This window comes from Heterodontus francisci, chromosome 4 (assembly GCF_036365525.1).
Source record: "Heterodontus francisci isolate sHetFra1 chromosome 4, sHetFra1.hap1, whole genome shotgun sequence".
Classification (NCBI taxonomy): domain Eukaryota; kingdom Metazoa; phylum Chordata; class Chondrichthyes; order Heterodontiformes; family Heterodontidae; genus Heterodontus; species Heterodontus francisci.
In genome coordinates, this window is record NC_090374.1 from 2,782,064 (window position 1) to 2,798,611 (window position 16,548).

The 16,548-nt window shown below is 46.5% G+C and overlaps 1 protein-coding gene across 1 annotated transcript in view; it reads left to right on the plus strand.

The window, feature by feature from the left end:
• LOC137368865 (nipped-B-like protein) overlaps positions 1 to 16,461 on the plus strand; it is a 693,066-nt gene extending 676,605 nt beyond the window's left edge. Inside the window, exons 48-49 of the mRNA XM_068029073.1 lie at positions 14,602 to 14,787; positions 15,474 to 16,461. Of these exons, the coding sequence (XP_067885174.1) occupies positions 14,602 to 14,787; positions 15,474 to 15,839 (552 nt within the window). The 3' untranslated portion in view covers positions 15,840 to 16,461. The remainder of the gene's footprint in view (positions 1 to 14,601; positions 14,788 to 15,473) is intronic.
• The last annotated feature ends 87 nt before the right edge of the window (positions 16,462 to 16,548 follow it).

Consider the following 16,548-nt stretch of genomic DNA (forward strand, 5'->3'; position numbering starts at 1 on the left):
CAGGTCTTGCTGTATATGAACACAGACTGCTTCAGTATCTGAGGAGTCGCGAATGGTACTGTACATTATGCAATCATCAGCGAACATCCCCACTTCTGACCTTACGATGGAGGGAAGGTCATTGTTGAAGCAGCTGAAGGTGGTTGGGCCTAGGACACAACCCTGAGTGACTCCTGCAGTGATATCCTGGGACTGAGATGATTGACCTCCAACTACCACAGGCATCTTCCTTGGTACTAGGTGTGACTCCAACCAATGGAGAGTTTTTTCTCTGATTCCCATTGACTACAGTTTTGCAAGGGCTCCTTGATGCTGCACTCGGTCAACTGCTGCCTTGATGTCAAGGGCAGTCACTCTCACCTCACTTCTTGAGTTCAGTTCTTTTGTCCATGTTTGGACCAAGGCTGTAATGAGGTCAGGAGCCATGGCAGAACCCAAACTGAGCGTCAGTGAGTATGTTATTGCTAATCAAGTGCCACATAATAGCACTATCAACGACAACTTCAATTTTGGTGAGTTGCTGCACTGCATCTTGTAGATGGTACGCACTGTTGCCACTGTGCGTCGGTGCTGAAGGGAGTGAATATTGAAGGTGCTGAATGGGGTGCCAATCAGGCAGGCTGCTTTGTCCTGGATGGTGTCGAGTTTCCTGAATATTGTTGGAGCTGTACCCATCCTGGCAAGTGGAGAGTATTCCATCACACTCCTGACTTGTGCCTCGTCGATGGTGGACAGGCTTTGGGGAGTCAGATGGTGTGTTCCTTTTCCTTTCCTTTTTGGCCTCTTTGTCTTGAGAGACAATGGGTAAGCATCTAGAGGTGGTCAGTGGTTTGTGGAGAAGCGCCTGGAGTGGCTATAAAGGCTATTTCTAGAGTGACAGACTCTTCCACAGGCGCTGCAGGTGAAGTTGGTTGTCGGGGCTGTAACACGGTTGGCTCTCTTACACCACTGTCTCTTTTCCTGCCAATTGCTGAGTCTCTTCGACTTGCCTCTCTTCAGCCCCGCCTTTGTAGCTGTCCGCCAGCTCTGGCGATTGCTGGCAACTGGCTCCCACGACTTGTCAATGTCGCAGGACTTCATGTCGTGTTTGCAAACGTCTTTAAAGCGGAGACATAGACGGCCGGTGGGTCTGATACCAGTGACTAACTCGCTGTACAACACGTCCTTGGGGATCCTGCCATCTTCCGTGCAGCTCACATGGCCAAGCCATCTCGAGTGCCGCTGGCTCAGTAGGGCGTACATGCTGGGGATGTTGGCTGCCTCAAGGACTTCTACGTTGGAGATACGGTCCTCCCACCTGATGCCAGGGATTCTCTGGAGTTACTCACCACAGCATTCCCAGCCTTTCACCTGCTGTTGTGGCCACGGTACTTATATGGCTGGTCCAGTTAGTTTCTGGTCAGTGGTAACCCCCGCCACCCCCCAACCCCCTTGATAATATGTAATATCTCCAAATTTGCAGATGACACAAAACTGGGTGGGAGGGTTAGTTGTGAGGAGGATGCAGAGAGGCTTCAGGGCGATATGGGCGAGTGGGCAAACGCATGGCAAATGCAGTATAATGTGGATAAATGTGAGGTTATCCCCTTTGGTAGCAAAAACAGGAAGGCAGATTATTATCTGAATGGCTATAAACTGAGAGAGGGGAATATGCAACGAGACCTGGGTGTTCTCGTACACCAGTCGCTGAAGGTAAGCATGCAGGAGCAACAGGCGGTGAAAAGGGCAAATGATATGTTGGCCTTCATAGCGAGAGGATTCGAGTACAGGAGCAGGGATGTCTTGCTGCAATTCTACAGGGCCTTGATGAGGCCACACCTGGAATGTTATGTGCAGTTTTGATCCCCTTGTCTGAGGAAGGATGTTCTTGCTATAGAGGGAGTGCAGCGAAGATTTACCAGACTGATTCCTGGGATGGTGGGACTGACTTATAAGGAGAGATTGAGTCGGTTAGGATTATATTCGCTGGAGTTCAGAAGAGTGAGGGGGGATCTCAGAAACCTATAAAATTCTAACAGGATTTGACAGGGTAGATGCAAGAAGGATGTTCCCGATGGTGGAGGAGTCCAGAACCAGGGGTCGTAGTCTAAGGATAGGGGGTAAACCTTTCAGAACTGAGATGAGGAGAAATTTCTTCACCCAGAGAGTGGTGAACCTGTGGAATTCGCTACCACAGAAAGCAGTTGAGGCCAAAACATTGTATGTTTTCAAGAAGGAGTTCGATATAGCTCTTGGGTCTAAAGGGATCAAAGGATATGGGGAGAAAGCAGGAACAGGCTACTGAGTTTGATGATCAGCGATGATCATAATGAATGGCGGAGCAGACTCGAAGGGCCGAATGGCCTACACCTGCTCCTATTTTCTATGTTTCTATTACCCCTGAAGATGGACTAGCTAATAAACAGAATAGGCATAAATGTGTCATTTCCTGGTTAGCAAGATGTAACGAGTGGCATGCCACAGGGATCAACATTTTACTGTTTATATAAATGACTTGGATGAAGGTATGGTTGCTAAATTTGCTAATTACACAAAGATAGGAAGGGACCGAGTGGCCTACTCTTGCTCCTAATTTGTATGTACGTATGTTCGTATGTTGTTCCATTACTTTTCTGATGATCGAGAATAGACTAATAGGGCAGTAATTGGCTGGGTTGGATTTGTCCTGCTTGTTGTGTACAGGTCATACCTGGGCAATTTTCCACATTGCCGGGTCAATGCCAGTGTTGTAACTGTACTGGAACAGCTTGGTTAGGTGCGCTGCAAGTTCTGGAGCACAGGTCTTCAGTACTATTGCCGGAATGTCTTCACAAAGGAGGACAAATAACCTCCCAGAAATGTTAGGGAACCAAGGGTCTAATGAGAGGGAAGAACTGAAGGAAATCAGTATTAGTTAAAAAAAAAAATAGTTCTTGGGAAATTAATGGGGTTAAAGGCTGATAAATCCCCAGGGCCTGATAATCTACATCCCAGAGTATTAAAGGAAGTGGCCCTGGAAATACTGGATGCATTGGTGGTCATCTTCCAAAATTCTATAGGCTCTGGAGCAGTTCCTTCAGGTTGAAGGATGGCAAATGTAACCCCACTATTTAAAAAAGGAAGGAGAGATAAAATAGGGAATTACAGACCAGTTAGCCTTACATCAGTAGTGAGGAAAATGCTGGAGTCTATTATAAAGGATGTGATAGCAGTACACCTGGAAAGCATAAACGGGATTGGATAAAGTCAGCATGGGTTTACAAAAGGGAAATCATGCTTAACAAATCCACTAGAGTTTTTTTGAGGATGTAACTAGTAGAATAGTTAAGGGAGGAACTGGTGGATGTGGTGTATTTGGATTTTCAGAAGGCTTTTGATAAGGTCCCACATAAGATGTTAGTTTGCAAAATTAAAGCACATGGGATTGGTGGTAATATGCTGGCATGGATTGAGAATTGGTTGCCAGACAGGAACAGTAGGAATAAACGGTTCTTTTTCCGGGTGGCAGGCAGTGACTAGTGAGGTACCACAGAGATCAGTGCTTTGGCCCCAGCTATTCACGATATATATTAATGACTTGGGTGAGGGAACTAAATGTAACATTTCCAAGTTTGCAGATGACACAAAGCTGGGGGGGGAATGTAAGCTGCGAGGAGGACGCAAAGAGACTCCAATGTGATTTGGACAAGTTGGGTGAGTGGGCAAATGCATGGCAGATTATCTGAATGGTGATAGATTAGGAAAGAGGGAGGTGCAACGTGACCTGGGTGTCCTTGTACACCAGTCGCTGAAAGCAAGCACGCAAGTGTAGCAGGCAGTTAAGAAGGCAGATGGTATGTTGGCCTTCATTGCAAGAGGATTTGAGTACAGGAGCAAGGATGTCTTACTGCAATTATACAGGGCTTTGGTGAGACCACATCTGGAGTATTGTGTGCAGTTTTGGTTTCCTTATCTGAGGAAGGGTGTTCTTGTCATGGAGGGAGTGCAAAGAAGATTTGCTCAGCTGATTCCTGGGATGGCAGGATTGACATATGAGGAGAGATTGGGTCCACTAGACCTACGTTCACTAGAGTATAGAAGAATGAGAGGAGATCTCATAGAAACCTACAAAAGTCTAACAGGGCTTGACGGGCCTGATGCAGGGAGGATGTTCCCGATGGCTGGAGAGTCCAGAATCAGGGGTCACAGTCTCAGGATACGGGGTATGCCATTTGGAACCGAGATGAGGAGAACTGTCTTCACTCAGAGAGGGTGGTGAACCTGTGGAATTCTCTACTACAGAAGGCAGTGCAGGCCACGTCATTAAATATATTCAAGAAGGAGATAGATATATTTCTTAATGCCAAAGGGATCAAGGGATATGGGAAGAAAGCGGGAACAGGATACTGAATTAGACGATCACCCATGTTCTTTTTGAACGGTGGAGCAGGACCGAAGGGCCTACTCCTCCTATTTTCTATGTTTCTATGTGAATATTGTCAGGGCCCATGTTGGCAGTATCCAGTGCCTTCAGCCATTTCTTGATCTCACGTAGAGTGCATCGAATTGGCTGAAGTCTGGCATCTTTGATGCTGGGGATTTCAGGAGGAGGCCAAGATGGATCATCAACTCGGCACTTCTGGCTGAAGATGAATGCAAATGCTTCAGCCTTTTTGTTTGCACTGATGTGCTGGGCTGCCTCATCAGTGAGGATGGGGATATTTGCCCCCTTCCTGTTAATTTTTACAAAGTGATTCCTGACAACGCAGCCGGCCGCGGCCGTCATCAGACTGTGCCAAGCTGTGCACATGCGCAAACAGGCTCCTGCTCTCTGTGCATGCGTGACGTTCCACTTTGCCAGGACTGGTTGGCACATGCGTAAATGACATCATCACGTGAAGCGGGGAGAGAGCGTGGGGGGAGCAGGCTGCTCGCTCCCCGGCCGCCCGCTCCCCCCTCTCCGGCCGCTCGCTCCTCTTGCCTCCCCTCCACCCCCCCCCCCTCCGGCTGCTCACTCCCCGCTTCCCCCGCCTGCGCTCTCCGACCATAGTGTGCTGCCATGGGTTTACATTCCCTTTCTGTGATTATTTGAGCAGTGCCATCTTTAATCCTGGCAGCTGCCTGAACGTCGCAGACTGTGACTTTTTAGTGGAACAGGCTACATTTGCACATGTGCCAGTACAGCGTCACCTAGTGGTTGCATTGTCAGAAAATGCAGCCTAATTTTTAATTATCCACCACCATTTACAACTGGATGTGGCAGGACTCCAGAGCTTAGATCTGATCCGTTGGTTGTGGGATTGCTTTGCCCTGACTATTGCTTATTGCTTCCGCTGTTTGGCACCCATGTAGTCCTGTATTGTAGCTTCACCAGGTTGACGCTTCATTTTTAGGTTGCCTGGTGCTCTTGGCATTCCGTCCTGCACTCCTCATTGAACCACAACTTTTCGTCAAGTCTTGGGGAGGATGTCCTTGTGACAACTTGATTTTGGTTAGTGGCTGCTGTCCTCTGTGCTGTGATGACCAGGCTAGGTGCAAGAACAATATTATGAGCCACAAAGTCAGTGACTGTGGGTCACACTGGCTCGATAGCAGGTGCTGTGGCCAGCCATTAATTTGCACCTAATACATAAACTGAAGCCACGAATTCTACTAAGTTAACAGCAGAAGACCTTTAGAATCATAGAATGGTTACAGCATAGGAGTTGGCTATTCGGCCTGTTGTGTCTGTTCCAGCTTTCTCATAGCTCAATGCGCATGTACCCCCAGGTCCTTCTGTTCCTGCACACTCTTCAGAACTGTGCCATTAAGTATATATTGCCTCTCCCTATTCCTTCTGCCAAAATGCATCACCTCACACTTGTCAATATTGAATTCCATCTGCCACCTATCTGCCCATTCTGCTAGTCTACCTATGTCCTATTGCAGTCGATTTGTATCACCCTCACTGTTTGCCACTCCTTCAAGTTTGGTATCATCAGCAAATTTTGAACTGTCACTCCTCTATTCCAATATCCAAACCATATATGTATATCAAAAAAATCAGTGGTCTGAGCACTGACCCTTGAGGAACACTACTGTCTGCCATCCTCCAGCTTGATAAACAACCATTTACCACAACTCACTGTTTTTTTGTCCTTAAGCCAATGTTTATCTAATTGGACACTGACCCTCCTATTTCATGGGCTTCAATTTTGTTAACCAGACTTGTATGTGGTACCTTATCAAGCACTTTCTTAATCCATCTAAACAACATCCACCACATTCCTTTCATCAATCTTCTCTGTTACTTCTTCAAAAAATCAGATTAGTCAAGCGTTATCTCCCTTTTACAAACCCATGCTGGCTCTCCTTTATTAACTCAAACCTCTCCAAGTGTCTGTCGATTTTCTCCCTGATTATTGTTTCTAAAACCTTGCCCACCAATGATGTTAAACTAACTTGTCTGTAGTTGCTAAGACTGTCCTTGCACCCTTTCTTGAATAAGGGTGTCATGTTTGCCATTCTCCAATCCTCTGGCACCTCCCCCATATCCAGGAAAATTAGAAGATTATGGCAAGTTCTTCTGCTATCTCCACCCCCACTTCCTTCAACAACCTTGTATGTCAGCCATTTGGACCAGGTGACTTACCCTAAGCATAACCAGCCTTTTTAGTATCTCCCCCTCTCAATTTATACCCTATTCATTGCCTCGCCTCTACTCCGCTTCTACCAATATTGTCAGATTTCAGTTCCTTAAAGAACACTGATGCAAAGTATTAACCTTGCCCTGTGCCTCTAAACATGTATTATTACCCTCTTTGACCCTAATAGGCCAAACGTCTCATCGCCCACTTACTGCTGGTAGAAGATTTTTGGTTTCCCTTTTATGTTGACCATCATTTTATTCTCATGCTCTTTATTTGCCAGTCTTATTTTCCTCTTCACCTCCCCTTTCAACTTATTGTGTCACTGACCTGAAACATTAAGTCTGCTTCTCTCTCCACAGATGCTGCCAGACCTGCTGAGTATTGCCAGCATTTTTTTTATTTTAGATTTCCAGCATCTGTAGTATTTTGCTTTTATATTATTGTATTTGTCCTTGTTCTCACTTGAAGAATTCACCTGACATGCATCATTCACCCTTTTTTTGTTCATCATAATCTCTATCTCCTTAGTCATCCATGGGGAGGCGGTGGCTTAGTGCTAGTCTCACTGGACCAGTAATCCAGAACCCAGGCTAATGCTCTGGGGACATGACTTTGAATCCCACCACGGTAGATGGTGAAATTTGAATTCAATCCATAAATCTGGAATTAAAAACTAGTCTAATGTAACCACGAAACCATTGTCGATTGTTGTAAAAACCCATCACTCAGCCCCTTTAGGGAAGGAAACCTGCTGTCCTTATCTGGCCTACGTGTGACACCAGAATCTTAAATGTCTTCAGTGGGAAATTAGGGATGGGCATTAAATGCTGGCCTAGCCAATGACGCCCATAATCCCATGAATGAATAAAAAAGAATCCAAGGAGCCCTATTATTGATTCCCTTACCTTTCGTTCCTAGCCTGCATCTGAAGCATGTCGTCCTTAAAGATAACCCATTGTTCTGATCTTTGCGTCAGTCTCTGGTTCAATTTTACCCTTGCTAGATCTCTTCTCATCACATTGAAATTAGCCCAATTCCAATTTAGATGGTCTGCCTTATCTCGTTCCTTGCTTTTCTGCATTACTAGTCCAAACCTAATGATATGATGATCACTCTTACCCAAGTGCTCCCCGACAGACTCTTGGTTCACTTGGCCAACCTCATTTCCCAGCACCAGATCCAGCAATGCCTCCTTTTTAGATAGGCTGAGAACATACTGATCCAGGGACGTTTTCCTGAACATATTTCAGAACAATTAAACAACTAAGAGGAGAAGGAGGCTCCACAAATATCCCCATCCTCAACGAAGGGGGAGCCCAGCATGTTAGTACAAAAGAAAAGGCTGAAGCATTCACAACCATTTTCAGCCAGAAGTGCCAAGTGGATGATCCATCTCAGCCTCCTCCTGAGGTCATCACAGATGCCAGTCTTCAGCCAATCCTATTCACTCCACGTGATATCCAGGAACGGCTGAAGGCACTGGATACTGCAAAGGCTCTGGGCCCTGACAACGTTCTGGCTGAAGACTTGTGCTACAGAACTAGCCACACCCATAGCCAAGCTGTTCCCGTACAGCTACAACACTGGCATCAACTTGACAACGTGGAAAGTTGCACAGGTATGTCCTGTACACAAAAAGCGGCAAATCCAGTCTGGCCAATTACTGTCCCATCAGTCTACTCTCAGTCATCAGAAATGTAATGGACGGTGTCGTCAGTAGTGCTGTCCAGTGCCACTTACATAGCAATAACCCACTCAAAGATGGTCAGTTTGGGTTCCACCAGGGACACTCGTCTCTTGACCTCATTACAGCCTTGATCCAAACATGGACAAAAGAGCTGAACTCTGGGTGAGGTGAAAGTGATTGCCCTTGATATCAAGGCAGCATTTGACTGAGTATAGCATCAAGGAGCCCTAGCAAAACTGGTGTCAGTGGGAATCGGGGAAAACCCTCCAGTGGTTGGAGTTTTTTTTTAAAAGGCTTGTTTAAATAGGGTGCGAGGGATAGACCAAATAATTACAGGCTAGTCAAGCTGACCTTGGTGGGAAAATTATTAGAATCAATTAGACCCACAGAACCATAGAAAAATTACAGTACAGAATTAGAGGGGACATGAGGAAAAACATTTTCACTCAGAGGGTGGTGGCAGAAACTATCAACTCATTTAAAAGATACCTGGACGTGCAGCTGAAGTGCTGTAACCTGCAAGGCTACAGACCAGGTGCAGGAAGGGTGGGATTAGATTGCACGGCTAGTTTTTTCAGCTGGCGCAGACAAAATGAGCTGAATGGTCTCTTTCGTGCCGTAACTTTTCTCTGGAGTCATACCTTGCACAAAGGAAGATGGTTGTGGTTGTTGGAGGTCAATCATTTCAGTCCCAGGACATCACTGCAGGAGTTCCTCAGGGTAGTGCCCTAGGCCCAACCATCTTCAGCTGCTTCATCGATGACCTTCCTTCAATCATAAGGTCAGAAGTGGGGATGTTCGCTGATGATTGTATGATATTCAGTACCATTTGCATCGCTTCAGATACTGAAGCAGTCCATGTCCATATGCAGCAAGATGTGGACAACATTCAGGCTTGGGCTGATAAGTGGCAAGTAACATTGGTGCCACAGAAGTGCCTGGCAATGACCATCTCCAATAAGAGAGCATCTAACCATCTCCCTTTGACATTCAATGACATTACCATTGCTGAATCCCCCACTACCTGCAGCTTGGTGTGGGGGGGGGTGTGGTTGGGTTACCATTGACCAGAAACTGAACTGGACCAGCCATATGAGTACTGTGACTACAAGAGCAGATCAGTGTCCCGCTTGATTGGCACCCCATCCACCCTCTTAAACATTCACTACCTCCACCACCGATGTACAGTGGCAGCAGTGGTGTACCATGCCTCCTTGGACAGAAGACAAAAAAATTATCCCAATCAATATTTGGGTAATTAACGTCCCCCAGTATCACCACTCTGTAGTTCTTGCACATCTCCGTGATTTCCCTACAGATTTGCTCATCAATAACCTGCTCAGTGACGCTCAATTTGGGTTCTGCCAGGACCACTCAGCTCCTGACCTCATTACAGCCTTGGTCTCCAGAGGTGAGGAGAGAGTGATTGCCCTTGACATCAAGGCAGCATTTGACAGAGTATGGCATCAAGGAGCCCGCGCAAAACTGGAGTCAATGAAAATCGGGGAAAACACTCCGTTGGTTGGAGTCATACCTAGCACAAAGGAAGATGGTGGTTGTTGTTGGAGGTTAATCATCTCAGTCCCGGGACATCACTGCAGGAGTTCCTCAGGGTAGTGTCCTTGGCATTACCATCGCTGAATCCCCCGCTATCAACATCCAAGGCGTTACCATTGACCAGAAACTGAACTGGACCAGCCACATAAATGCTGTGGCTTCAAGAGCAGGTCACAGGCTAGGAACTTGCCTCCTGACTCACCACTGCCTGTACAACAACAAGGCACAAGTCAGGAGTGTGATGGAATACTCTCCACTTGCCTGGATGGGTGCAGCTCCAACGACACTCAAGAAACTCGACATCATCCAGGACAAAGCAGCCCGCTTGATTGGCACCCCATCCACAAACATTCACTCCCTCCACCACCCACACACAGTGGTAGCAGTGTGTACCATCTACATGATGCACTGCAGCAACTCACCAAGGCTCCTCAGACAGCACCTTCCAAACCCCACGACCTCTACCAACTAGAAGGACAAGGGCAGCAAATGCATGGGAACACCATGCATGGGCGGTGCAGTGGTTAGCACCGCAGCCTCACAGCTCCAGCAACCTGGGTTCAGTTCTGGGTACTGCCTGTGCGGAGTTTGCAAGTTCTCCCTGTGACCACGTGGGTTTCCGCCGGGTGCTCCGGTTTCCTCCCACAGCCAAAGACTTGCAGGTTGATGGGTAAATTGGCCATTATAAATTTCCCCTAGTGTAGGTAGGTGGTAGGAGAATGGTGGGGATGTGGTAGGGAATATGGGATTAATGTAGGATTAGTATAAATGGGTGGTTGTTGGTCGGCACAGACTCGGTGGGCCGAAGGGCCTGTTTCAGTGCTGTATCTCTAAATAAATAAATAAAACCACCAGTTGCAAGTTCCCCTCCAAGTCACACACCATCCTGACTTGGAACTATATCACCGTTCCTTCACTGTCACTGGGTCAAAATCCTGGAACTCCCTTCCTAACAGCACTGTGGGTGCACCTACCCCACATGGACTGCAGCGGTTCAAGAAGGCAGCTCACCACCACCTTCTCAAGGGCAATTAGGGATGGGCAATAAATGCTGGCCTGGCCAGTGACGCCCACATCCCCCAGATGAATAAAAAAAAAACTTCTGGCTCATTCCCTTCCCCCTGCAGAATATCCTGCACCCTCTCCATGATGTCCTTTACCCTGGCACCAGCGAGGCAACACAGCATGTGGGTCACACAACGATAGTTACAGAAATGTCTATCTGTCCCCCCGACTGAAATCACCTGTAAAACTGCATTTCTACACTTTACTGCTCCCTCCTGTACAGTCCCTCGCCCATTGGTGCCATGGTCTGGACTGCACTCCTTCAGGCGTCGTCACTTTCAGCAGTCTCCAAAACTGAGTACCAGTTTGAGAGTGACACATGACCCAAAGACTCCTGTACCTCCTGCCTCTTCTGGATGGCTGCCCAGCTACTATCCTGAACTACTGTCTGTGCGGTGACCACCTCCTGGAGTGTACGATTCAGGAAACTCTCCTGCTCCCTGATGCTCTGCAGTGATTCTTGCTGGCCCTCAAGCTGGGAAATCCTGAGCTCGAGCTGAAGCAGCTGGAGACACTTCCTACACACCTGGACGCCCAGACTAGTGTCCTGTAGTTTCTGCATGATGCAGGAACTGCAAGCAACAGATTGCAGCTGCCCATCCATGATCTTAAAAAAAAAAATCCTCTTTTCCCTTTTTAAACAATCTGTTTGGTACCCTGTTTAAACTGTCAATTTTAATTAATACCACTAGTCCTGCTCTGTGTTTATACTCTGCAGCACTGCCCCGATTCAATATTTTTGATTTCCCAGTTCCTAATTTGAACCAATGCCCTAGTTTAATGAGAGAAAAGCAAAAAATACTCATCAATCACTTCTTCATTGCGACGTCACACTGATTTACTTTAGAACACAGTCGGTTGGCACCTCCTCCTCGGCCCCGCTCCTTTCTCCTGCTGCCGTTTTTGCTGTGCTCCCCCTCAGCCTGTTCCTCAACACTGCTGCAAGTGTAATCACCCAAGACTTGAAACTGGGGCGTGTTTAGTTTAGTTTAGTTTAGAGATACAGCACTGAAACAGGCCCTTCGGCCCACCAAGTCTGTGCCGACCATCAACCACCCATTTTATACTAATCCTACACTAATCCCATATTCCTACCACATCCCCACCTGTCCCTATATTTCCCTACCACCTACCTATACTAGGGGCAATTTCTAATGGCCAATTAACCTATCAACCTGCAAGTCTTTGGCATGTGGGAGGAAACCGGAGGAAACCCACGCAGACACAGGGAGAACTTGCAAACTCCACACAGGCAGTACCCAGAATTGAACCCGGGTCGCTGGAGCTGTGAGGCTGCGGTGCTAACCACTGCGCCGCTGTGTCCGGAATCCCCTGCTCCTGGTTACACAGGTTCTACAGCACACTTAAGAGGCTATTTGACAGAACTGGTATAGGCTGCTGTTTATGTTGGTGGTTGTGGTTGTTGGGGGTCAATCATTTCAGCCCCATGATATCACTGCAGGAGAGCCTCAGAGTAGTGTCCGAATACGAATTAGGCGCAGGATCCAGCCATTCAGCCCCTTCAAGCCTGCTCCCCCTTTTAATAAAATCATGGCTGATCTGATTGTGGCCTCAACTCCACTTTCCCATCTACCCCCATTAATGACCTTTCCTTCATCATCAGGTCAGAGGTAGAGATGGTCGCAAATGATTGCACATCACTCAGTACCATTTATAATTCCTCAGATAGTGAAGCAGTCTGTGTCCATATGCAGCAAGACTTGGGCTGATAAGTGGCAAGTAATATTTATGCCCACACAGGTGCCAGGCAATGACTATTCCAAGTAGGGAGAATCCAACATCTCCCCTTGACATTCAATGGCATTACCATCACTGAATCCCCGACTATCAACATCCTAGGCATTACTGTTGGCCTGAAACTGAACTGGACCAGCCACATAAATACTGTGGTTACAAGAGCAGGGAATTCTGCAGTAACTCGCCTCCTGTCTCCCGAAAGCCTGTTCATCTACAAGGCACAAGTCACTTACGGCACAGGAGGAGGCCATTCAGCCCATCAAGTCCATGCCAGAAATTTACTCCCCCCACCCAAGCTGGGACACAAAACCTCAATCCGTGGCTTTGGAAGTAAGAGCCTTATCCATTTGGCCACTGGAGTTGTCAGGAGTGTGATGGGCTACTCTCCTGTTTCCTGGATGGATGCAGCTCCAACAACACTCAAGAAGCTTGACACCACTCAGGACAAAGCAGCCCGCTTGATTGGCACCCCATCCACAAACATTCACTCCCTCCACCACCGACGCACAGTGGCAGCAGTGTGTAACATCTACAAGATGCACTGCAGCAACGCACCACCAGGGCTTCTTTGACAGCACCTTCCAAACCTGTGACCTCCACCACCCAGAAGGACAAGGACAGCAGAGACATGGGAACACCAAGTTCCCCTCCAAGCTGCACTCCATCCTGACTTGGAACTGAAGCCTGGCTCGAGTATAAAATTAAAACCCGACACGACTCAAAAATATCAAACATGTTATTTGTACAGAAAAAAAATTGTGTCAAAACGTAGATTAAAAAGAAAACAATACAAAACAAAACCCGACCACAGCCAGCCCAAACCCAACCCGCCCCGAGCCTGAATGCTGGACACAGAATTTAGACCCGACCCAACCCATACCTGGCACACGTAGTTGGGTTTGGGCAGATTCGTGTTGGGGAGCCAGGCTTTAATTTATTTTTTATTTTATTTAGAGATATAGCACTGAAACAGGCTCTTCGGCCCACCGAGTCTTTGCCGACCATCAACCACCCATATTCCCTACCACATCCCCACCATTCTCCTACCACCTACCTACACTAGGGGCAATTTATAATGGCCAATTTACCTATCAACCTGCAAGTCTTTGGCATGTGGGAGGAAACCGGAGCACTTGATGGAAACCCACGCAGTCACAGGGAGAACTTGCAAACTCCACACAAGCAGTACCCAGAATCGAACCCGGGTCGCTAGAGCTGTGAGGCTGCAGTGCTAACCACTGTGCCGCCTTACTTGGAACTATATCTCTGTTCCTTCACTGTCGCTGGGTCAAAATCCTGGAACTCCCTAACAGCAGTGTTGGTGTGTCTATACCCCAAGGACTGCAGCAGTTCAAGAAGGCAGCTCACCACCACCTTCTCAATAGCAATTAGGGATGGATAACAAATGCTGGCCTGGCCAGCGACGCCCACATCCCATGAACAAATTTTAAAAAAATACAAGTCAGCCCACCCCACTATACACATCTGATTCTATCAGCATAACTTTCTGTTCCTTTCTCCCTCATGCCCATAATTGAACAGTATCTTATAAAGATTGAGCATAACTTCCTTGCTTTTGCATTCTGTTCCGCCGTTGATAAAGCTAAGTATCCCATATGCTTTCACAGCCTTTTCAACTTGCCCTGCTTCCTTTTAAAGATTTGTATACTTACACCATTGCACCTGCTTTAAAATTGTACCCTTTATTTTATATTGCCTCTCCTCATTCTTCCTACCAAAATGTATCACTTCGCACTTCTCTGCATTAAGTTTCATCTGCTGCATGTTTGCCCATTTCACTCCTCTTGAAATCTGTTACTGCCCTTGTTGTTAACTATATTTCCCAGTTTTGTGTCTTCTGCAAATTTTGAAATGATACTCTATGTATAAGTGCAGGTGATTCATACATATATACACATTTAAATATTGCTGTTAATTTTCTTTCAGTTCAAAACACTGATGGAACACTTGGATCCAGACGAAGAGGATGAAGATGGGGAAGTGTCCGCCAGCACTGCAGCCCGGAATAAGGCAATCAACGCACTGCTTGGAGGAAGCAGCCCGAAAAACAATGCAGAAACAGATGATGAAGAGAGCGATGGGGAAGAGAGAGCAGGCGGAGGAATTGCAGGGGTAAGAAAACAGACAGGAGTTGGTATTACACTTATGATGCACGTACTTAAACAAGCTAAATCGTCCTGAGTTACATTTCTCTGCATTTGCTATGGGTTCTTTTGATTACATACCCTAACCTGTATTGAAAATTGCAGCACAATACCTCAGGTTCAACTGTACCTCATGGTGTGGGATGACACCTGCTATTTATCCCAGCATTTTCTGACCGACCTGGATTGGCCAAGTGTTTCTCCACAGGCCCTGATTAGTTACCTCCTGACCTTTCCCTGTTGGTTTCAATGTTGCATTTAAAATGTGGTAGGTTTATTGATGGAGTGTGTGAATTTTATACGATAATTCTGGAACTGTTAGTTCATGTCCTTGGTATTAATTGGAGCGCCCCGGCACACATTTGGAACAGGAGGGCATGGTGAAGGAGGACTGATACTCTGCTCGGTGTAAATCTAGGTAGATTATATTCTCCCAGGTTCCCATCTCCCTCCTCCTTATTCAACCTTTCCCAGCCCACCCAAGAATGAGAGAGTGCAACCCTCTCCCAGTCCCCTGCTCTCATTCAGGCATTGTTACCTGTACCCCTCGGGGTCTAGTGCTGTTGTTTAGATGCTGTCACCTGCAGCTCTTGGGGTCCAGTGCTTTCATTTAGGTCAATCAGCTAATCGTTTCTCTTTCTAATCATCTCCCAGGCAACCAGAAGATCTAAACGACTGTCTGACGCGGGGGATCTAGGAGCTCAGATGCACGAGGCTGTGGAAGTAATGGATGTGATTGCCATTTGCTGCCCCAAGTATAAAGACAGGCCACAAATAGCCAGAGTTGTGGAAAAGACCAGCAGTGGTTTCAGTGTTCATTGGATGGCCGGTTCATATAGCGGCTCTTGGACAGAAGCTAAACGCAGAGAGGGCCGCAAGCTGGTGCCTTGGGTTGACAGTATCAAAGAGTCGGACATCATTTACAAGAAAATTGCTCTGACAAGTGCAAATAAGCTGACTAACAAAGTTGTTCAGACTTTACGATCACTGTATGCAGCAAAGGAAGGATCTTCCTGCTAACACAACTAAAACTGCAGCCAAATTCACAGCAGTGAGGAGAACTTGGGGCTAAAAGACCACATTCTGGCAACATTTACAAAACGAATGGTTTCACAGTCTGAATAACTCTGTACTGGGATCCAGACATGGAGACAGACGAGAAGGAGGAGCGATTGTCAGATACCATTTTCTCGTGGGAGCTTCCTTCGCTGTTGTACAGCCGAATCTTCTTGATTGATTTTAACTCCCACTGTATTATAGTTTAACAAAACAAAAAATTGTTTATATCTTGGAAAAAGAATTCTGTTTAAAAATAAAAGTTAAGTGAATGTTGGAATTTAGTCTGTTAATGTTCTTAATAAAGTGTTCTTGGAGTTTAACCTAGCAGCAATGGCTTTCTTTAGTGTAGCAGAAGTTCCAGAGAGAAGTTATTTTACAGGATGTACAATGCCAGACTGTGCTGGATATAATTTATTCTAATGAAAGCATGCAGTATCTGTGACCTACACAGGAGATTTTATTTGATTTTTTTGTTTTGTAAATGTAGATTTTAAATGTATTAGGGTCACTCTGGCAAAACAAGAAAAAAGGGATCCCCAGCAAAAACAGACTGGCGGAACAAATACTGCAATAAATTTTTTACCTCTCTTTGTTACCTGTCTGTTTCCAGTTGGTTGTGTTTTTCATGTCAAGTGGATGTGCAGGAGGTTTGCATTTTCTCAGTGCTGCT